The sequence below is a fragment of the Mastigoproctus giganteus genome, chromosome 7, assembly GCF_048544385.1.
Source record: "Mastigoproctus giganteus isolate SK-2022 chromosome 7, ASM4854438v1, whole genome shotgun sequence".
Classification (NCBI taxonomy): Eukaryota; Metazoa; Arthropoda; class Arachnida; order Uropygi; family Thelyphonidae; genus Mastigoproctus; species Mastigoproctus giganteus.
In genome coordinates, this window is record NC_143581.1 from 20,611,180 (window position 1) to 20,635,838 (window position 24,659).

Genomic DNA, 24,659 nt, shown 5'->3' on the forward strand with positions numbered 1-24,659 from the left:
ACATCAATATGAATGATAGATAAGGCTGTTACAATGAGTCAACTTTTATAAATTTCAAACACGGGCACGTTTGACCTATAACTTGTAGGCTTTAATCCACATAAATGATTTTATGGTCGATTTTTCTTGATTCCAGGACGAAAAACCCCGGCTTGGTCAACCCAAAAACCATGCAACCCTCGCTCCTGAGACTGACTAACTTTACGGGACTAGAGCCGATGTCTTTTCACCCGGTGTAGAGAGGATGGTGATTACATCCACTGTGCCACCTGCGAGGAGTAGGACATGTAAATTGGCCACTGATTAAAATATCAATGTATTTTCTCTTTCCTTTTTGCATTAATTGTCTCTGTTTCGTAATTTTTTTAGTCTCTTTCTTGTCCGTTTTCTAGCAAACACATTCACTTTATTTAACTGACACTGCTGTTTTCCACCGTTCAGAGCATCTTTAACTCTTATTTTAAATGTCAATGATATTTTCTTTAATGCTAATGCTCAAATTTCAGGATCTTTCTGATGAGTTTTAGATTTAGGAAAGATACAGAAACCGCACAGAGAAAATTTCGATGAATAAGGCGGATGATCAAGACGTTTGATGATGATGATGATGATGATGATAATAATAATTTACAGGCAACGATTTCCAAAAGATAGTAATAAGATCTTTGCTAGGAAATGAAGAAACATAAAATACTCATAAACAGCCCATTACGACAAGTTGACCATGCGGAAATTTCCTAATATTATTATCGATAATAATATTAGGAAAGCGTCTAATGAAAGTTGAATAATAGCTGTCCAGTCGAACACCGGAGGGAAGGCTATTAAGGGAACTTCAGCTCACAAGCCCCCAGATGATAAAGGCGTGGACGGTGGAGCACAAGTTTAGTTCCATTGTTATTTTCCACGTATATTCTACGTACTGGACTGGAGTGTTGCGGAGGGCTGTTAAAGAGCTGTGATTATGTTAAGGTTGCATCAGGCAAGATGGCACAACATTTTGGGATCCACAATTCTAGGCCCTAAAGTTTCTTCGGCATGGATAGGAAGCAGCAGATAATACTTCTATATACTTATAAATAAACATATAAATTTTCTGTTTGTACTCCAGGAAGACCACATAGTCATGATTCACAAGATACAGCGAATACAAGATTTAGCAGTCACGCGAAATTGAACCACTATCACTCAGCTACAGCTACCTTTCCTATGATCAGTCTGAAATAGTAAAACAGAAACTGTCCGATGGTTTCTTTGTTGCGAGATCGACAGAGGGCTAGTTTCATACCCTAGAAAAATTTTTTTGTTTATATTCCTGAACAGCCACATGAATCAGAGGAGTGCATAAGATAGAAAATACAAGAACACTGCCATATTTACTAGTCATGTGGACTTGAAACATGGTCAACTCAAACGCCTGTACAAGCGTATAGGAGTTTTCCCAAGCGTTTAGCACAAGGGTTTACGGCGTTTACTCGGCTATGGCGGCCTATTCATTGCCCAAAATAGAAAGCAAAAGAAAGAGGATGTTAGACTGAGCTCTGCTTGTGTTCTAGACGAGAAGATAATATTTCTGAATTCATCTCGAGTCCAAAGAAGGCAAGTGAACCAGTAACTAGACTGTTGGATAGTTGGGGATATCTCACTAGCAAGTTTCTGAGGACAGTTGGGATATTAGCTGGGACCAGAGCTCAAGGAGACACTATAGAGGATAATATGTACGGAGTTGAAGGCAGATTTCAGAGCCAGCACAAAGGAATGCTTTGTGGGACTGGAGGGTCTTCCGAATTAATGCCTGAAGATAGCTGAGTGTTCACCTTGTTAGTATACAATGTGTATATCGAGGTTCGGTGGACAAAAATCCGATATGCAACGACCTTGAAAAATGAATAAACCTATTAGCTCCTTTATTGACAAAACTAGCGAAAGGAGGGTTGTGAGTTGGCGTATTGTCATGACAAACATTCTATACGTCAAAGTGTTTTGCCAAAATGAGTCTGACCTTTTACAGACAAATTTCAGTAAGTGTAAAGTTTACATCCCCCTTTAACCAGCCAAGGACTTCTGCTTTAGACACTGCTTCATTAGCACGTAAACTTTTTTTAACATTTAAATTGTTTCACTTTCCAGTTCTTCTAAATTCACACAATTTATATTAATCCACTTGTTGTATGAACGTTGCTAATGCATAATGGTTATTTAAGATGAAACTATTATATGCTTAGAAACAGATATAGAATGAAGTGAAACCTATCGATTTAATACAAAATAAAAAAATAAATAAATAAAAAAATAGAAAATTGTCATTATACGACCTCTTATATTTAAAGCGGATTTTTTTGATGTATGCCTAGAAAGAGATCAGAGAAAAAGATAAATGATTGAAAGGGATTTGGATATTAGAAATATTTCTAAGTTCCTTTTCACCAACGACCATGGGATTAAATGATATCATGGGTTTTGGAGCCACCTTTTAAAACTTTGATGAACAACACCAACTGCTCAAACTGATTATTAAGGTTTTCTGTCTTCGTGCTTTCATTCTCATTTATTCAAATGATAAACCAGCTTGATAGCCACAGATCCTTGTCATACTCACTTCCTTATTACGACCCTACAACAAGGAAGCGCTAACATGATTCCACAGCAGGTAATTCAAACATGAAACTATCTAGAGCTTTTAGTAAATTCAGATGTTATATGCTGCTTCATTCTTTCCATTCTCTCTTTAATTTTTTTAAATCGCGTAATCTAACATTTAACGTTAAATATTTCATGAATATTTTTTTTCCCTTCAATTTAACGTTTAACATTTCAAAGAACGTTTTTTAAGTAAATAATTCTTTGTATTTTCTTCTACGAATTTTTTATTTTTTTTTTAGAAATACAAATAGGCTTAAAAACTGACATGTTGAGGAAGATCTGAGGATCTGATCGGTTTTTATCTCTCACAAGCTCTGGTTTTTCATTCAGCAAACAGGTCCGCAGAATACACGCAATTTACAAACAAAACATGCTGACACCTCATAGCCTTTGTTGCTTTGGCGCTTAATACACACACGGACACAAATTCTGTTCACTTTAATACACGTATGACATGCACAAAATGCCTTGTTCAGATCAGAAAAAAAAGTATCAGCAAATTTTCTTCATGAAATACAGTAATCCCTCCACAACCGTTGGTTTTCCAATTGCAGATTTGAGGTACTTCAGTTTTATATTTATGTTAACAAAATTTTACATTCTGCACTTTTTTTTTTTTACTTATACACAGTTCAACCCAGTCTCTTTAAACAAAAGAACGTGACAATTATTGTCCAGCCTCCCACAGATCATGGTGGTGGTGGGTTTAGTGGGAATCAGCAGAAATCAGACCTAAAGAGTGTTTGCAATTGAAGTCAAATTAGTTTTTCGTACACAAGGTGCAGGAAAGCTCAGGTTGAAACCCACCGCAGTCTACCAACTTAATTAGCGCGAGGATACAGAAGTACACGCGCTTGAGTGACCGTGGTTGAAGCCTACATAAGTATTAAAGCAGATACAGCGATGTTCTTGTATCCTCTGTATCTTGTGTCCTCTGTATCGGTCTGGAGTATAAAGAGAAACTTTATTATATACAGTGTTGCACATGGACGTGTCGCTACTGCTCTGTATATTTTCGTGTTTTTGACTAACATTTACCTTTTCCTGGACGTATTTTGGGCTTGTTTTTGTAACGCTTTCAACTATCGTGTTTCACAATATCAAATGAAAATAAGACCAAAGGGATAGTCGAACCTTTTATTTGTATCTTTTTAAATCGCCTTATTCTTATTTTTATTGTTATTATTATTATTTTTTCATCCCGCCAGGTGCATGAGTGGTTGTTATCATTGGTCGAGAGACTCTCTGACTATCCTACAAGTGTTCTGGATCGCAGCTTTCAGGAGTTCCTTGTGAATGTTCTCTGGGAGGCCTATTGCTGCTAGATTATTATGTAGTCTCTTTAGCACCATGCTGGTGGTTGACACGGTGATCGGGATAGTCGTTACTTGTTCCATATGCCACATCTCTTTGACTTTCTGTCTTAGGTCCGTGTATTTCCTGATCTTTTCCTCGTAGGTTTTCTGGAGGTCACTGGAGTTGGGCACAGCTAGGTAGTATTTTCCTTCTTTCTGACGAGGGTTATTTCTGGTCTGTTGTGCGGGATCGTCTTGTTCGTTACGCATACACAAACGACTTGGCCATCATCGCCTACGGAGGCTCGAGACAATTCGAGGATATCTGTAACGCATTCTTGAAGACCTCGCTGAATGGTGCGACAAGAACAAACCGAATGTCTCCACAAAGAGACAAGGCAGATGTTCCTTAAAGGTTCTTTGAACACCATAACATCCGCTCCACCATCAAACACAGAGGACAACAAATAAAATATGAGAGTTCTTACAAATATCTGGGTGTCTTTCTAGATGACAAATCCCTCTTACCACACTCACTGCAGCTATCTCAGAGAAAAAGTGAACAACCTCGCTGGAAAAATTGCTCGAGTCACTCGGAAGGACTGGGACCTACAGGTATACTCACTAAAGTTATACTACGAGTGTATATTTCTCTCTATTATGACATATAGTGCTGGTGCGTGCGAGGGCACCGAATCGAGGCTCCCTCTGTCCGGCAAACACTCACCCAGATCGAGAAAATTATCCTCCTCACAATCATCAGGGCTTGCAGGACAGTTTCCACCCCAGCCCTGCAAGTTATATGCGGAAAGCTGCCTATTTAGCATGAGATTGTTTTCCATTGCTTGAAATACCATCACAGAAAGGGCATCCATAAAGAAGTGGATGGCATTATCCTAGACCTGAACAACCCAATTCAAACGGAGAAAACCACTCCGTTGACAGAGGTTCATGAACGCAGCTCATGAACCTCAGTCAACGGACTTGGAATTTAGGCTTCTTCCAAAAGTGCATGACTTTTGCAAACACTATCTCAAGTCGTTCGACTGAAGACTTCAAGCCACATACCTCATCTCCGGTGACGAAAGCATGAACGCGAAACTTCACGAACATGGCCTCTCTCCAACTGCAAACTGCATACATGACAACGAAAAACCTCGGAACGCATACTGCATGATTGCCTTTTCTACATTGACCTGTATTTCAGCCTCCGAATTCAGACTGGATTTGCCACCACAGAGGATTCCCCTTCCTCGATTGCCACATCTTCCTGCTTATGACGACCTCTTCGATGACTTTTCCGCAAGCCAGAACGTATGCTGGCATCAGATCTTGACATTCCCTACTACTGACTAACTGGACTTAACTTATTGCTCTGGAACCTGCGTTTACTTCTTGATATCGACACTAACGGACGAATGACTGCTGACCTCGTTTTGATCTACTGCTAACCAAGCTTCACGCTGAGTGGGATTTACTTTTATGCTTCTGCTGGCTCTGAAGACGTTGTCGGAGGGGCATTCTGCTAAAACACCATGGGGGTAGGATAATAGCGGATCCTGGTCTTCCAGAGTGGGTGCTTGGATATGCTAAACCCCTGTGGGTTGAATGGATGCCAATGTCCTTCCTGTTTTTTCAACTTTACTTGTCAAGTGTCTCATATCTTCCCAAGGGGACGCCTCGTTCTTCCATCCTCTTTCTTTGTCCTCTTTCCCGTACTTCTTCCGCTCATTTCAGTGTTTCACCTGGGCTTCTCCAGAATTCTCTGGGAAGCCCAGCAAGACCCCTAAATTGTAGAACCTGGCACACCTCCTGCCCTCGTGGGTAGCACAGTTGGTAGGAAGGATCACCGTGCTCCCCACGCCGGGTGGGAAAGACTTGAGTTCGACTCCCGTCTATGACGGAAGGAAATTTTATGGGCCTTTTTCACAAGGTGGTTGAGTTAGTCGGTCTCAGGCGAGGGTAGCGTGGTTTTTTTCTTAATCTTTCTTGGAAAGAATATCCTTTTGAGTCCCTAACTAATCTTGTTGCTCTTCTCTACAGCATTTCCCAAAAGATTCCCAAAAGCGCAACCTAAAATGAGGTTTCCTGTATGCAGCGTTTCAGATGTGGCCTAACCATTGCCTTAAAAATTGGATAATCATCTCATTATGCCTGCTGGCAAAGTTCATTGGCATCAATATATTACTGACAGACGCCATGTTTGTAACTGCACAGAGTATTTCATTTCGGACAATACAATCACTACATCTTTTTCATACTCCATTATCATCAGTCTGGTATCACCTAAGTAGTATGTTGTCTGCTACCCATATATAGTGACGGCAAGTATAGTGCCTGCAGTTCGTCAATACGGAGCCCGTGAAATGGCGAAAGGGAAAGATCTAACGGAGTTTGAACGGGGAATGGTTTGCGACGCTAAGAAAGCAGGGCTAGTATCTCAACAACCGCAGGCATTGTGGGTGTTCGAAGACCGCCGTAGTGAAGATGTGGCGTGAATGTTCCGAAGAGGAACACAAGACCACTCATCGTGCTGGGACGGTGATACCACTAATGGTTGACATTCGAGATGAATGGCGGTTGGCACATGCTGTCCGGGACAACATACGGGTCACAATCCCCCAATTAACGGCAGACTACCAAAGCGCACAGAGAAACGTTTCCTAGCACACCATCCAGCAGACGCTCTTGCGGATAGGCCTACGGAGTAGGCAACCAGTTCATGTGCCCGTGTTGACCGATCGGCGCAGATGTGGGAAACCACCTGAGGCGCCTTTCTCCTAACACTACACACACTATGTTGACCGACTGTAATCGACACCTCCACGTGCAGTGGACACGGGACACCGTTCCTAAATGTTGGACGACTGGAAAAGAGTCGTCTGGTCTGATGAAACAAGGTTCCAACTCCATCTTGCAGACAGACAGGTGCGTATTCAACTGCGAGTAGATGAACAGCTGCAACCAGACTACGATTACAGGTTGGACAAAAACAGGCCGGCGGCATCACGGTTTGGGAGATGTTTTCATAGACGTCACTGTCTGCGTGGGTACGGTTTGGGAGATGTTTTCATGGACGTCACGGTCTGCGTGGGTAGCACAGTGGTATCGTCACCGTCCTCCCCCACCGGGTGGAAAAGGCCAGGGTTCGAATCCTGTCGATGACGCGAGGAACTTTAATGGGCTTTTTTCACTCCGTGGCTGAGTTAGTCGGGCTCAGGCGTAGATAGCAAGGTTTTTTCCCCCAGAAACTGGGGTTTTTCGTCGAGCAAATAGACAAATCGACCATAGAACACACGCAATTAACAGACATACGACACACAGCACGGGAGATGAATTTAATAATTGGGTGGCCTAAATATAAGTTTTTTTTTTTTTTTGTTTTTTTTTGACGTCACTGGGTCCCCTCACCCCTATTGAACACACCCTCACAGCCAGACCCTACCTCGGCATTGTTTCGGACTAAGTTTAGCCATGCATAGTGACCGTGTATCCAGATGGCACTGGACTCTTTTAACAAGACAATTCCCCATGTAACAAAGCTCGCGCATTGTGCAGGAATGGTTCAAAGGTGATGTTCAAGCATTTCGTGTGCTCCTCTGGTCGCCAAATTCCCCCCTCATCAGTTCCACCGAACATTTGTGAGATGCGGTGGAACGTAGCAATCGCCAGTCCGTTTCGTTGCCGAGCTACGGAACATAATTCTGTACAGCTGGTCCAGAATACCTTCCATGATGTCGTGGATTCGACGCCATGTCGAGTGCAAGCAGTTACCACAGGGAAAGGTGGCTCAAGACACTATTAGGTAAGTGGTCATGGTACAGATCCGGTGATAAATGCAATTATCACCGGGTTTACACACGATTTATCGCTCTTAAACCTCAACTGCCATTTTCCAGCATGTCTGATAAGTTTATCTAGATCAGTAGTTTTCAAAATCTGTTCTACAGAACCTTCTGGTTTCCAAAAAGTTATCTCAAAGATTTCGCAAATGTTTTGTTATTGATTTTTTATTTATTTTATTTTTAAATTACTACAATAGATTTTTAAAAAATATATATAATCTGTTTCCGCGAAGAAACCGAGTTCGCAAATGGATTCCGCCTGATTACTGCCATTAATCACTAAATCCACCTCTGTACCATCAAGAGTCCGTGGAGTGGGGAAGGAGCTTGGATTTATAGTCAGCGTTAACCCTACCCGAACATCATGTAATATGTATAACTTACTAGTATTTATCATTATTAAATCTCAATAATTTATTATTATTCATTTATTAATTTAATTAATTATTATTTATTATTACCGTCCTACCCTCGGTCTGCATTGTCTGTTAGCAACTGATACATAATCAGTGGCGTAGCTACCATATAGGCAGGTAAGGCAATTGCCTCCGGGCCTGGGCCCTTTAGGGGCCCGGCGTCTTTGGCTGTCTCCTGTTTTTGCAATTTTCATTAATTAAGTATGGGCCCGAAAATGTTTTTTGCCTCAGGGCCCGAAAAAGGGTAGCTACGCTACTGTACATAACATGTGATTTATTTATGCACTATTCTCATTAAACAGTGTTAAAAGGATATACAATAATAATTATCCATTAATAGCTTTAAAATTATCATATCACTAAATGAACACACGCTATCAAAACACTAATATCAGTAAGGGAAGCAGCCTCTTAAAATAGCAGTTATTTCAACTCTCTGCGCAAAACATTATTCATCAATAATGTTTTGCGCAGTATATTCCAGTATAACGTTGAAAAATACAGTATACGGTTGTTACTCAAAAAAAAAAGAAAAACAAAAACTTGACCTTAACACGACATAGTCAGCATCATCGTTAAAAGAGTTCAAGTATTTTGACCTCAACTCGATATTACGTGATCCACGTGGTTAATTCTGCAGAGATAATAGCGGTATAAAATTTTCCTGTCACTCGGAAGTTTTTGTACATTAATTATGTAAGAAGATACTTCTATGGATGGAGTAGTGGTATAAGAAGCACTTTTTGTTTTTTTTAATGTCTATGATCGAAAGATAGTTACAAACTAAAGAATAATAACCGAGCATTTCTCAATGTATATTTAATTTTAAAAAATAACGCTTGAATATTTCATTCGAGATCATCAAGGCTCCAAAAATAAAGTGAAACAGGAGCCACAGCAAATGACAAGTTGTACTGTAGCTTCATACATGCCTTGTACTAACTAGGTAGCGATTATATCCCCATAACCTTGACCCTAACTCGATTCCGGTCATGGGATTTGACCGCCGCTAGATCACTCACAACTACGCTTTGCATACAAGTCGGACTCTAATGAGACAACTACAGACATAATATGATGAACACCCTTCAATTACCGCATGGCTCCTGCCTTCAGACACTGGCCTCTGACATAGCCTCTAAGCATGGCTTATTGCACAGAGTTAGGTAAACTTCGAGTGAACGAAGCAGAGGGCGCTTTTTTGTTGTTTGCTTTCGACTGCTGAAAGTATACAACAAAATGGGAAAACAATAAATTAATTCATCATCTTTAATCTTGAAAATGACGTATACGACAATAATACCTGTTATTCGTAATTTAATATTAGAAGAAGAAGAAGAAATAACCAAACATTTCTTTCATGAACTATCTCGCCACTTCAAGGTTAAAACAACTTAATATTCATGCGAAAGAATTTTCAAAAGTGAAACGTCTGTATAAATGAATGCTGACCACCACGACGCGTATCTCATTAGATTAATTATTTCTATTCACGTGGTTATTTTATTCATAATTTTAATTTTTAAGTTATCAGAGGCCGAAGAGATAATACACTAAAAGTAGAGGATTTATAAAATTGATATTTGAATCTGTTTCCTGTGGATCTTTACTTAAAAACAGAAACAAAAAAGGAGTGGATTTTCTACTTCCATTAGGAATGTTTCTCTTTCCCAAGATGTATTCCTGGTTCTGGTAGCAATATCGTAATATTTAAAAACAGTAATGATAAGAACTGTATAATGCTTGTCCCATGCTTTCGCTTTGTCGGGCGTTCCGAGAAGTACATTTTTTATTTCTTCTGATTTTTTATCTTTTAAAGTTTTTTTTTTTTTCTTTTTTTCTTTATTGGCCCCTTTTGACGATATCTAATCTGTCGGCGTTCCATCATCGATAACAAGTGAGTAATTATCCTTATTGATACCTGTTAACGATATGATACACATGCAGGAAAAACTGAAAAGTTCTTAATAACCTATTCCAGGCATTCAAAAATTCTTCTTCTTTATATGTCAGAACCTTGACCTGACTATGATTCATAATTTTAGTCCTGTAAACTCCGGAAGGCAATTGAATGCTTTTAGTTGATAAGTTTAATTTACAAAAAAAAAAAAAAAAAAAAAAAAAGCTCAAAGTCTCGGTCTAAAATTTCAAAAAAGATTTCGAAAATCTTAAGATTTTCGATGGTCATTGCCAGTTAAAAGTTCCAATACCCGTAATGTTAATAATTACTCTTGGCTTTCATATGTCATTTAAATGGAGAGAGAGAATGTTTGAATATATATGTTGGATAAACTTTTCACTATATATTTAATCTTGTTTTGTTGTCAAATATTAGCGTCGTGGCTGTTAATTTATTCTTTTCGAATATTGCAGAGAAACTATTTTTAGATGGATGCTCTTTCGTGGAATTGGTACTGTTGAAAATTACTTCCCTTGGATACAAATCAAGGAATCGTAGCATTCCTTGATTTGATCCAAATAATAGCAAAGTCAAAAACCCCAAAAATTAAATATTTCGCTATTTTTAATTTGAAACTACTGACAAAAAGCTACTCATTATAGTCTAATAGTGGGTTTGCCAATTATTCATAACTCGCCCACTGGCTGATTATTTCTAACTTAAATCAAACTTCTCATTACTGAGATAAAGTTCCTGGTCTCAGATTACTTCTTATTTGACAGAGGCTGTTCCACTTCTATGAATTGCCTGGATATTGCAACATGATGAACACATACTCACACAACCATGTCAAGACTTAAGTGCCTCAAAGTAAACAAGGAAATGTCATGTCTTCCTCAAAACCTGAAAAGATCTCAATTTTCATTTTGTGCTGAATAAGCATGAAAGGTCTTATGTCATTTTTATGGACTTTTTTCACAATGGCTGAGTTATTCGGTCTCAGGAGAGGGGTGAATGGTTCTCCCTCCCCGAAAATCAGGTTTTTCGTCCAGCAAACAGGCAAATCGACACAGAATACATGCAATTTACAGGCATAACATACTGATTCATCATAGCCTAAGTTGCTTTCGGGAATAACACACACACACGCCGACCACCGTCTTCCCCACAACGGGTGGAAATGAAATGAGTTCGAGTCCCGTCGATTACGTGAGGAGTTTTTATGGGCCTTTTTCAGAACGCAGCTGTTACGTGGCAACGTTGGTCTCAGGCGAGGGTAGCGTGGTTTTGTCCCGGAAACTCGAGTTTTTCGTCCAGAAAAACAGAAAATCGACCACAGAACACACGCAATTTACAGACAATATACACCTTGGTCGCTGATACTCATATAGCCAACTACAACAACAACAGCACACACACACACACACACACACACACACACATCCCTCAACTCTAAAGGGTTAGTTTTGGCCAAAATGACTTAAGGTTCAAATTAACACAAAACCTATGGCTGAGAAATATATTGTTATTGTTGAAGATATATTAACTTTGTCTCTTATAGTAGAAAAAATACAAAGAGGATATCGATTTATTAATTAACTGATGTACCTAGACCAGTTAAAGGCGTGACTCGATCCCAGAAACCTCGATAACAAAAATCTGACACCATTCTATTAAATTGCACTGAACATGTTTTGGGTTTGCTAAGTGTAAATAAGCACGAAAGCATGAATATGAAATATTATTTATGGAACAGTATCAAATAATGATGAGTAACACGTATTCGTATGACGTTTCAGGCAGAAGTTTTTTTACATAATTTTGTCATTTATTTTACAGCGGTTCATCTCGATGTTATCACTCCCAAGGTACCAAATCGAATACCTGTTCAACTAGGTCATCAGTTTAGCTGGATTTTCGATTATACAAATTTGTATCACCTTTTTGATCTTGCAGTTTTTTTTCCGTCCCAGAAACTTGGGTTTTTCATGGACGTACACGGAAGTCTCATAGGCTTCGTTTCTTTGGCAAAAATAAAAAATAATAAATAAATAAACAATCATGGATCCATTTTTGAAGTGTAGTAAATCCAATCTGCAAGTGAAATGGCATTTGTCCCAATTCTCTATCAACAGTCAGAGAAGGATGTCTACTGCATGAACTTAAAATATAGAGAGGGAATCGTGATAATCATGTATTTGTTTTTTAATACAGTATTTTTAAATGGAAATCGGACGTTTCATTGTATGTTCCCACCATTTTAATGATTGCTGTCGTTGCTAGTTCACCATTGTTATCCTCTGTAAAGAATCTTTCTTATTACTGTTAAGAGAACAGAAGAATATTGTCCTAAATTCTTGTTATTGAAATAAAGTATCTACAAATACCTCTATGTTGTTTTTCTGCTGGATATCATCAATAATATTATGGAAAGTACAGAGATTTATTTCCTTCTTACCAAACATAACAATTAAAAAAAAAAAAAAAGCTGTAGATAGCTTACCCCAAATGTACGGCTTCGTATCCTCACATAGCCTTCCTTAATAACATCTAATTCATCGCAAGACATTGCTGGTTTCGACATCCAAGTGTGGACCTGCATGAGAAATTTTATAAGCGAAAGGGTGAGAAAAAAAAGTGCACTTTAGAAACGAAGAACTTTATATAAAAAGTAAATAAAATACTACTCAAAATACACATACTATATTTAATGTTAAGGCACTAAGAAAGTTTTTTTTAAATATTTCATTAAGTGTACAAAAATTAAGGATTCTTTCTAACTTGTTAAATGTTTCTGCGAAGTCACTAACTACTAATTATGTAGTGCAACAGTGCGATTAGCCCAGTGGTAACGACGATGGACAACTACGTTCGAATCCTAAAGTGAAAAAAAAAAAAAAAAAAAAAAACGCGAGGGAAAAAATAGCTAAAAGTCTCTTCATCGGACCTACCTCTTGCAAGGTCAAAGCGATGGCTGCACCATACAGTGGCACCATCTGGTGTCACTCTCAATAACTACCCCACTACTAGATGCAAAACGCCCTAGAGGAAAACAGACAACCGGATATTTGATGAAACCCAGAGAGTATTCTTCTACAGGAGCAGTGGACAAGAGAAGAAGGCACTCGAGGAGGTCTGTGGAGAAGCGAAGTTAGTAAAACAACCGTGCACCATGTACAGATCTAGAATGGAAGAAAACCGAGAATCTATGAGAGATGATAGAATGGGAGATTCAGGAGAAAGCACAACAGTCGATCAGGAAGTCCTACAACTGGCAAACCCAAGGATAGATAACATCCACAGCTACTGGTACAAGAAGTTCAGGTGCACACACAGTGGATCAGTTAACCCAGATGGCATTATAATCAAAGTAGCTTATGCGCCATCAAACCCATTAACCCAGATGTTAAGGCACCAGATGTTAATATGTTAACACAATCCAAGAGTCTGACTCAACGAATTGCCTGAAGGCTAAGGACAAAGACACCATAAACCCGGCGAAGTACAACCCGATCACCTGTCTCCCAACAATGTACAAGATCCTGACCAGCTGTCAGACCACTTGGACGGCTAGAAAATAATAGCCGAGCAGCAAAAGGAATATAAGCACATGAGCAAGGAGCAATTGATAATTGACACGACAATTATGGAGCAAGCCAACGGCAACCAGTACACAGCATAAATTGACTACAGCAAGGCCTTCGAACCCATAGATGGCTGATAGTGGAAGATCACCATCATGGTCGAGAAGATTCCCATCAGAAAAGAAATCTTTCAGGGAGATGCCCTGAATCCACTATGGTTCTGTCTAGCACTCAACCCACAGTCCGTCATGCTCAACAACAGCAAGTACAGATATACCTTTAAAGAAGGGAGGAAGAACAGCTGTACACACTCTCTCACCCGATGTACATGGATGATGACATCAAAATCTATGCCGCAACCGAGAATCAACTCCAGAATCACTGAATAGTTCAGCACTGACACCAGGATGTAATTTGGCTTAGAAAAATGCAAGACCCATGGATCGCATCAATGAAATCCATTTGGCTGAAACTACCAATGAAGACCAATGAAGAGACTTACAAATATCTGGGGGGGGTGCAGGCACAATAGTTAGAACACAGGAACATCAAGGCTCCTCAAAGCCCACCTGATGGAAAAATCCATCAGGTGGGCTTTGAGGAGACTGCCAAAAACAAAGCTGAATGGTGGGACCATGGTCAGAGTCATAAAAACCTACGCAGTCCCAGTACTAACATACTCCTTCAAGATCATAGATTGTACCAACACCAATCTAGAGGAGATATTGAGATCGACCAGGATAATGACGACCATGAGCAGGCAACACCACCCGAAGTCGGCCATTGAGACTGACCATAGCCTGGCAAGAAGGAGGGAAGGGTTTGACAAACCTCACTGAACAACAGAAGAAGGCGATTAAGAACTTAGGGATTACTTCCAGGAAAACAAAGCGCCAATCTACAAGCTATAAGGAAATAGACAAACGGCACACACCGCACAACTTCATTAAGCCCACTCACAGAGACAAAGGAAACAAAAACAGAAAGATGGGCCAAGAAGGCACTCAACGGCAGACAAAACAATGACTTCCATCAAGACTACTTAAATAAGATGGCTTCCAACGCATGCTTCACTAGCGAGAATTCTTCACCGAGACCGAACGATTCATGCTCGCCATCCAAGACCAATAATCAACACAGGAAATACATAGGAAATGGCTACCTACCTGATCGACATAGCCTAACACACTAGTACCTCCAGAAAACCTATGAGGAAAAGATCAGGAATAGGCCTCCCAGAGAGCACTTACATGCAACTCTAGAAAGCGGCGATCCTGAACACCTGTAGCACAGTCAGAGTTCCTCGACCAACAGTAATAATAATAATAGTAACCGGACACGACCAACCACCCCATGCACTTGGTAGAAGTACCCGTCGCGAAAAAATCCCATAATGGGGGGGGGGGGACGACTTCAGTTCAAATCACATAAATAACGCGAGGAATTTTTATGATTCTTTTTCAGGACAGGACATGATAATCACTGTAAACAACCATCAGCATTATGCTCAAAGGGAATACATAAGAATCTAGTAGCAATAGGCATCCCGGAGAAAAACTACAAGGAACTCCAGAAAGCCGCGATCATGAACACCTGTGGGGCAGTCAGAGAGTTCCTCGACCAATAATAATAAATAGCAAAACATAACCACCCCACGCACCTGCTACCGGTACGCATCGTGGAGGAAAAACAAATCCATACGGAGAAATAAAAAAATAATAATAATAATATCTAAAACTACAACAACACTAACAATACACACTGAATTGCCGTTGCATTAGCAACACCTTGTTGGGGCCACATTTTTGGCCGTAATGCTGCCTGTACAATCCTCGATAAACTAATAATTTCTATTACAGTGTAACGAATTTTTTCCTTTTTTTTTTTTTTTTTTTTCTATTCAATCCTAGTCCCGAATTTAATGGGCACTCTAGGTGTATATACAAGTGTATACAAATTCTTGTGTATACCACAAGAATTTGTGTATACCACAAATTCTTGTGGTATACACAAATTTACCCCGTGTTTGATTCTATTGACTACCTGATTCTAAAACGCAAATATTACGGCTTGATGAACTCTTTGATAAGTTTCTCTTATTACTTCAAAAGATTCTATCTCATATAATTCAATGTATACTAGTCCAAATACAGTGGTACCTCGGTATACCTCTTTAATCCGTTCCAGATCCTCAAACGAATTTTTCCCATAAGAAATAAAGGGAAAATGATTAATCCGTTCCCATGAAAAAAAATCCTATTGTTATTGACATATTATACATTGATTGGGTTGTATAAAATAATTTAAACACTGCTTAATACTAAAATACGTAAATACAAAAGCAATAAATGATGCAGTGCACTAAAATATGCATACAAAAGCAATTACCCGTATTTTCCGGCTTATAAGACGCGGTTTTTTTCGCGAAGAAATACTCGGAAAATCACCCTGCGTCTCATAGGGTCAATGTCAGATTAGGCCTAAAGACTACCGGCAATGCATTTTCGATGACGCAGTGCCGGTAAACTGAGTTCTGAAAACTTCTCTTTGAACTTCACACCAATTTTACTTAAGATTTATCTGTTGAAATATATTTTAACAATTATCAGTGTTTATAATCTATGGCAACAATACATACCAGTAATCTTTTTTTCGTGGAAAATTTGTTGAAATCTGAGTGATATGAATCTCACAATCAGACGTAAGTAAAAACTTGTTTCATTTTCCCGTGTGTTTGCTTCCTCTATAATATGATCTCGCGCTTTTATGGTATGGCGGGCTAATTAGACTGGATCGGGATTTTTCAATTCCAACCGTCTTTTACAAAGAGAAAGTGACGCCCGTATTTGTTTTAGGGTGAGTAAGAATTTCTGTTACGTTACTTCTCTCAGCTTTTTTCAGAAACAAACATTTCATTATCGGTATACCCAAGCGTATACCATTATTTTGAGAAAAATATACTGTATTACCGTATTTAAATTTATTATTATTATTTTCTCCAAAATATTATTTTTATTATTTTGGAGAAATATTTATTTTTTATTTTTTTTATTTTTTTCCAAAATATGTGGCCAAAACGAGGGTGCGTCTTGTATGCCAGTGGGTCTTATAAGCCGGAAAATACGGTAGATGAAATAAATGAAAATTGAACAAACTTTAATTTTCTCTTTTCTGTCTCTTTTCCCTACTTGGACCTGGTTGAGGATCACCAGGTTTGACGTTTACTAAAAATCTGTACAAAGAACTTTGCTTCTGCCTTCTCCTCAGGATGTTTCAGAAATGTGACATTGTCTGGTCATTCCAGACAATACTATTACGGCTTGTTTGGGCTTTGTTGGGGTGGTACTTCTCTGCCAAGTTTTTGACATCCATCCATTTGGCAAAGATTTCCTTGATTAATGAAGTAGTGGCTTCCTCCATCTCCTCCTCCTCCTCCTCCTCCGAGCCTGAAGAGAGTGTATCCATCTTAGTCTTGTGTTCCTCATTCTCAAGTTCCTGCAGCTCCTCAGTGGTCAGTTCTTCCCTGTGCTCCTCCACTAACTCCTCCACATCACCATCACTCACATCCAGACCCATGGACCTACCCAGAGAGACAATATCCTCCACTATAGGCACAGCCTCAAAGTCCCTTTCAGTCACTGCTTCTGGCCACAAATTCCTCCAAGCAGAGTTCATTGTTCTGTAGGAAACTTCCTGCCAGGCTTTTTCAATGAGAGACATGCAATGCACGATAGTAAAGTGATCTTTCCAAAACTCTCTTAGGGTTAATTCTGTGTCAGAGGTCACTTCAAAGCACCTCTGGAATAGTGCTTTAGTGTAGAGTTTCTTGAAATTACTGAAGACCTGCTGGTCCATGGGCTGAATGAGAGGAGTCGTGTTGGGGGGGGGAGGAACTTTACAGTGATGAAGTCAAACTCCGGCAGCACATAGTCCTGCAAGCTTGGAGGGTGAGCTGGAGCATTGTTCATTATGAGGAGGGTCTTCAGAGGCAGGTTTTTCTCCTCTAAATAACTTTTTACACTTGGCCCAAACATAACATTAAACCACTCGCTGATATATTCTCTGGTTACCCAAGCCTTGCTGTTTGACCTCCACATCACAGGTAACTGAGTTTTCTGCACGTTATGTTTCTTAAAGGCCCTCAGGTTTTCAGAGTGGTAGATCAGTAGAGGCTTCAGTTTGCAATCCCCACTTGCATTGCAACAGAACAAGAGAGTTAGCCTATCCTTCATTGGCTTGTGCCCTGGCAAGGGCACAAGCCAATGAAGGATAGGCTAACTCTTGTGTAATATAGGTCCTGTTAGGCATTTTCTTCCAAAACAGGCCTGTTTCGTCACAATTAAAAACTTGTTGGGGAACAAAACCCTCAGCCTCCACAAATTCCCCAAACTCTGGTCTTAATAGCATTGTCTGGCCGTAATAGCATTGTCTGGTCATTCCAGACAATGCTATTACGGCTTTATCAGCACTGGCTCCCTCTCCATACCTCACAACACTGTGAATGCCAGTCCTCTTCTTAAAATTATCAAACCAGCCACGGCTGGCTTTAAACACTTCACTTTCTTGGCTCGTTCCTGCCTTGTTTTTCAAAAGATAGGCATGCATCAGTTTTGCCTTTTCGCAAATCATTGCCTCGGATATGCTATCGCCAGCACACTGTTTTTCTGTTATCCAGATCAACAGCAATTTCTCAACATGCTCTAATGTCCCTGATCTTTGTTTAGTAATTGATTTCACCCCCTTCGCAACGTTAGCAGATTTAATAACGTCTTTGTTTTTCACAAATTTAATTAATAACGATTTAATAACGTCTTTGTTGTTCTAGGCATACGGTATGCAGCAGCCAAGTCCCGGATACGCATGCCACCTTCATACTTTTCAACAATCTCTTTTTTCACCTCCATGGTGATCATAACCATTTTCTTCGTTGCTTGGCTCTTCCCATTAACTTTCTTAGAACTCATGGTTAATAAATTTACACGAAAAAACACAAAATCACGTGAAAATTCAAAGAGTTATAGCGCGGGTTGTTCACTAAATGGTAGAAACTGTCGCACTGTCGTTCGTGGGCAGTCGTGGCAGAGATGCCAGATCTAACCCCCTCTCCAAAAACCGAATTCAGTCGATCGAGAAGCCGACCGGGCTAGCCAGGTGGGTAAAGTGCCTGCCTGGTAACCCAAAGGTCGCGGGTTCGAATCCCGCCTCGGGCTTGGATCAAAGTACTGCAAAAACCTTGGGAGGTGCATTATGGCCACAGAAGCCGATGCGCCAACAACTACCAAAAAAGAAAAAAAAAGTCGATCGAGGACGTAAGCGCGCACCGTACACGCATACGTCCTCGGTCGGTTTTATTCGGAAAGCCGAGTGAGGACGGGCGCGCGTACTTTGCTAGCGTCCGTCCTTGGTCGGCTTTTATTCGGTTTTTGGAGAGGGGTTAAGATCTGGCATCTCTGAGTCGTGGCTTTGTTTCGAGAGAGGTAAACAAGGGTAGCGCGCGGTGTCGTGACTCATTTTGACGCACGCAAATCGTATTCCAAACAAAGGTCGTATACCAAACAAAATTTTTCGCGTCCACACAGGACATATATCAAGTTGGACTTATTTCAAAGTGGACGTATACCAAGGTACCACTGTAGTTTAAATTTTTATTAGGAATTCCGCATTATTCATTATTAGAACCATTGTTATTCAATGTCTATGTAAATGTTTTAACTATACTTCCTTTCTCAGGAGTCAAATTATTCCTATAGGCAGACAACATAAAATTCTTTGTGCTTTGCAGTTATTAACATTAGTAGCAGTAAATGATGGAAGAAAGCAAGCTCGTAAAGCATCAGCCAAGTCAAAAAAAAAAAAAAAAACAATTTCCATTTCAACTATTCATTCGCTCCAATAGCTTGTCTAGTTCCCTTCCTCGAATTTATTTAAGCTATCAACTTCCACAACAACAGATGGAAGTTTGTTCCAACAAACAACCATCCACTGGTTAAAGGAAAATTTCCGTACATTTTTCTACAACCATCCTTCCTCAATATCAGTTTATGCCCCTTCATGTGTGTAGTCTGAGCAAGAGGAAGAATCCCATTAGTATCGAGTTTGCTCCATCCATTCAAACTTAAACACTCAATTAGACCACCTCGCAGGTGCATAGTCACCACACTGCTGCAATTTGCAGAACTGAAGCTTTTCTTGGCAAGAGCACCCCTTTGTTCCCTTCACAAATCTCGCTGCCCTTCTCTGTACTCGTTCAGCAGCTTCATAACATTCCTAAAATGAGGACTCCATACCTATATGCAGTACACAAAATATGGCCTGACCATTGCCTTATATAATGGAATTATCACTTCCTTATTCCTGCTAGCAAAGATTTCTATATATGATTGACAAAACCCGGTTGTCCTCTGAGCAATGCGGACAGACTGCATTGCTCAGGGAACTGCATTTCTTTCTACACAGTTATCCTCAGGTCTTTTTCATTTTACACTACCCTTCAATTGCCACTTCTCAGCCGATTTACCTAACTTTTCAAGATCCTGTTGCAGTAGCATACCGTCATTTCTGTCATTAACTACCCTGCAGACCTTTATATCATCTGCAAACTTGGACATTAAGCCTGATATGCGTTCATCAATATTACTGATAAATATAGAAAGCAACAATGGGCCCAAAATCGAACCGTGAGTGACTCCAGTAATAACATTAGTCCACGAAGAGCAGTGCCCACTGATTACCACACTCTGTCTTCTCCCATTCAACCATCCCTTTATCCATAGCAGCAACTTGCCCTTAATGGCACACTCCAATTTGTACGACAGTTTTTTATGTGCAACAGTATCAAAACAAAAGCTTTCCTGAAATCCAAGTGTATAATATCAAAATTACATTTTGCATTCAGTTCTTCTGTGACCACATCGTAGTATCCAATCGAATTGGTCAGACAAGATCTCCCTTTAACAAACGCATGTTGTGTCTGAGGTACAATTGCAGCCTTGTCTTCCTAAATAGCCTGCAGACTTTTCTAAAGTTGGCCGACATAAATAATTTTACCAGCAATGTACAAAAATGCCATATTTTAACCGATCATGACCCAAGAATAAATATTGTATAATTTAATATTTATTCTATGCCGTATATAAAAAAATCAATCGCATTTCTACATCAATAAGTTCGTGCATTAGTATCATTTGTATACGCAGTAAACTAACTGTAGTTGCGCAGTCTCATTACATCTGATATTGTGAATTCTTTCACGAGTTGCCTAGGCAACTACAGTTGTTTTACTGTGTATAGACAAGATGCTAATGCACTAATGTATGTGACAGTAAACTCTTCCCGTAGTCTGAGGCATTTTAGTTCTAAATCCTACCTGTAGAATTTCTACATTACTGATTTAGATATTGCCATTTCTTACAATTGCATCTTCATTAAATAAGATACTGTAGTCATCACAGCTTACAGAATATTAGAATTTCTAAAACAGTTGTCTTCCTTACAGGATGCCAAGCTAGCCAAAGTAACGTATACCTCACTCATTCCTATACTCAGTTTTTTTCCTGTCTAATTTGAAAATAAATGGACTTTTCACGGATTGACCACGGATTGTATGAACATATTTATAGTAGGCAATATATTCTAAACCATTGAACAAAAACTGTGACCTAATGCACCATCCAAACAGAAATTGTGGTTTATGAACGGCGACATTTTATGTTGATCAATGAGAAATCTTAAAATCAGAAGTGTCCAACTTTTGTACAAAGGTTTTGGTTTCTCACCTTTTGGTTATACAATATTAGACAGCGAATTTTTTGGTTATCTTTTGCAAACGGCACTGCTCACAGCCAGCGAGTTCTTTATGTGAAGCCAATTTAAAAAGTAAAGGGAATTCCGCATACTAAATACAGATAACATATCATAACACACTATTATGGATATCAATCCTGCTATCCTCTATAATATAGTAGTTTGGCTACTAATTCATTTGAAAAGTTGTCGGTTCGATTCCTGTCGATGACTGCAGCAATCTCTAAAGTCCTCCTCAAAAGAGGCTGTAGTTAGCCGATCTCAAGCAGAGGGAGTTGGGTTTCCCTTGTGAGTTATCCCGGGTTTTTCAGCCCACACAACATAAAAATTAACCAGTGAACACACACACGTGCTTCTATACGCATTAACTTTATTTGTATCGATCACTTGTCTTCCTACGTTAAGTCCAAATTAATTAAAAATATAAATCATTGAGTGACATGCTGGTGGAATTATTTCAGTGAGCATTTATCACCATACCATCCTATGAAAGTAACTCTCGGGCAGCTTTGATTTTTCCGCTCATGGACACTAATTTAGAATCGCTAACTTCTCTCACTAAAACATTTTAAAAAGTAATGTGTTTTTTGTTTACTGTTATTATGCACGCATATACAGCTTATCAATGAAATTGCCCACCTGAAAGGAGACAAGTTGTGCTAAAGGGGCACTTGTCTCCTTCCAGGTGAGCAATTCTCCCAGAAGGGGCGTAATGAGCCACGACAGAGAAGAAATGTTTTTTTAAATGTTTAAAAGGTTAAAATGAGTTATAACAAAAGGTCAGGGGTTCAAAAACCAACTTATGCATCAAGTCCGCAGGAGACCACTACATGGGCCATCATTTAAGAAGTAAGTGTGTGAAAAGAAACGTCGAGATTGAAATGCCTTTTGCAAGTTTTTTCATACGTTACGTACACATACTGTATGGGGATAGATTACTAAGTTGAAGTAGGGGGGTAGATTACTCAGTCTTAGGTCTATGCCTCAAACAGTATTTCTTAGTTGGTATTAAAAGCTTAGTAGCTTCTACGATTACTTCCTTGAATACTTTCCATTTGCAATTTGTGATTGGTAACACGGTAAAATCATTAGTTGATCTCACTGCATAGAATGCAGAACCGTCTGATACCACCGGAGTCGCCATTACGAAAGCAAAAGCCCTATCCTTTACCCTTGACAGTAATTATGTCTTTAAGTAAATCCCATATTGGTGCACTGTGATCACTCCCATCCAGTGAATCTTTCACATGCAGATTCTTAATGCATGAAGAATCACTGACGATAAGCAGATCAAGAGTATTTCTTCCTCTTGTTAACATGCTGCTGTCGAAAACAGCCATTCAATAAATCCACAAAAGTCTTTGTAGTGTATGAGTGACCACTCACAGTCAACAGTTAATGTCTGTAAATTAACACTTCCCATTATAAGGCATTCTTATTTACTGGCACACTCTATTTCTCTGTATAGTTGTTTGTTATATACGTCACATTCATTATTTCTGTAACACACTCCAACTCTCATTTTCGTTTTCTCACTGTTTATGTCATACCAAACTGCCTCAAAATCGCACTTCCTTAGACTTAATATGCTTCTAAACTAAGAGCATAACACTTCTCCTGTCATGTGTGTCTCCTCCATACACTCTGCACTACCCATATTCAAATTCTGTATCCCTTGAGTGACACTACGTCTCCGATATCTCAATAATGTCTGCATGTGATGATTGAATCAGTAATTGATCAAATTTATTTACAATGCTCCAAATATACATGCAAGTGTACATGCATAGGTTCTTACCCTTAGTTACACTAACACAGCCCATCATATATTTACTTGTTTCATGATGATCCACAGCAGGGCTTGAAATCCCTGACACCTTGCTTTCCAGGCTGCTGCATATTTCCATAGAAGTAGCAAGAGTCACTTTCACCTCTGCCTACAGCTCTAGTTCATCTAGAAGTCTGTGTACCCCCAACCCCTTCCGAAGCCACTGCTGGCTTCGGAAAGGGTTAAATTTATCCCATTCCTGTAAAAGCAGTCTCTCGTCCTCGCGGTAGCACAGTTGGTATAATCACCGTCCTCCTCACCACCGGGTCGAAAAGACCTGATTTGAAATCCCGTCAATGACGCAAGGAATTTTTATGGGTCTTTTTCACAACGTGGCTGAGTTAATCGGTCTCAGGTGACAGTAGCATGGTGATTTCTCCCAGAAACCCTGGTTTTACGAACAGTAAAAAATAAAAAAAAAAATCAGGAAATCGACCAAGAAAACACATGCAACTTACAGACTTAGGTATGAAAATATGGCGCAATACAAGTCGCAATATGGCCTAAGTTGCTAATGCCCATAAAAACCCTACAACAATAACAAAGCTTTCATTTTAACAAGGACAGACCACGCTGCGAAAATTCGATTCCATGAGCCTTGCACAGTTTCTCCAGGGGCCCAACTGATTGACAAGGTCCTCAACATGTAGTTCCTCGTATCGTGTCTGGGCTGGATGGAAGACTCTTTCAAATTTAATCCTAACCCGCGACTTTTTCACAACATTGGCCTGTACTTGTTAAGTAAATCCTCAAATCTCCTACTTTTGATAATTAGTTCCAAGATCTAATTGTCTAACGACAATTAGATCGTTAGTTCCAAGTTGTACAATATCACCTTTTATATAAAACTCCGTGGCTGAGTTAGTCGGTCTCAGGCGTAGATAGCAAGGTTTTTGCCCAGAAACTGGGATTTTTTCGTCCAGCAAAACAGGAAAATCGACCAGAGAACACACGCAATTTACAGAAAAAATACATATATGGGTATATATTAGAAATAATGGGTGGCCCTAATATAATAATTTGATTTGATCACCTTTTATGCATGTCTTTAAAAGATGATATCTGCTTTACATCGTCATCTACTTTTTCACTCGCAGGCACACCCTTGTTCTTTTTCACCTACCTTGTGTATTCTGTATTCGGGATTGCCGCTGTGTTGCTCATGAACAAGTGTAAGCTTTGGGGGTTGAGTTCGAAGTTTTTCCTCGTATGGGTGCCCTTTTGCCAATCTCTGCAGAAATCAGCAGTCTTTAGACCTTTTTGGGAAGCTCGATGTACTTTTTTTGGTGCGGCCTCCATCCCTGCATACAGTGTTCCAAAATATGGCCTCACAATTGTATTGTGT

At 39.5% G+C, this 24,659-nt stretch overlaps 1 protein-coding gene across 1 annotated transcript in view; it reads right to left on the bottom strand.

The window, feature by feature from the left end:
* LOC150082629 (docking protein 6-like) overlaps nt 1–24,659 on the bottom strand; it is a 96,810-nt gene that overhangs the window by 54,939 nt on the left and 17,212 nt on the right. Inside the window, exon 2 of the mRNA XM_090377551.1 lies at nt 12,603–12,695. Within this exon, the coding sequence (XP_090233677.1) occupies nt 12,603–12,683 (81 nt within the window). The 5' untranslated portion in view covers nt 12,684–12,695. The remainder of the gene's footprint in view (nt 1–12,602; nt 12,696–24,659) is intronic.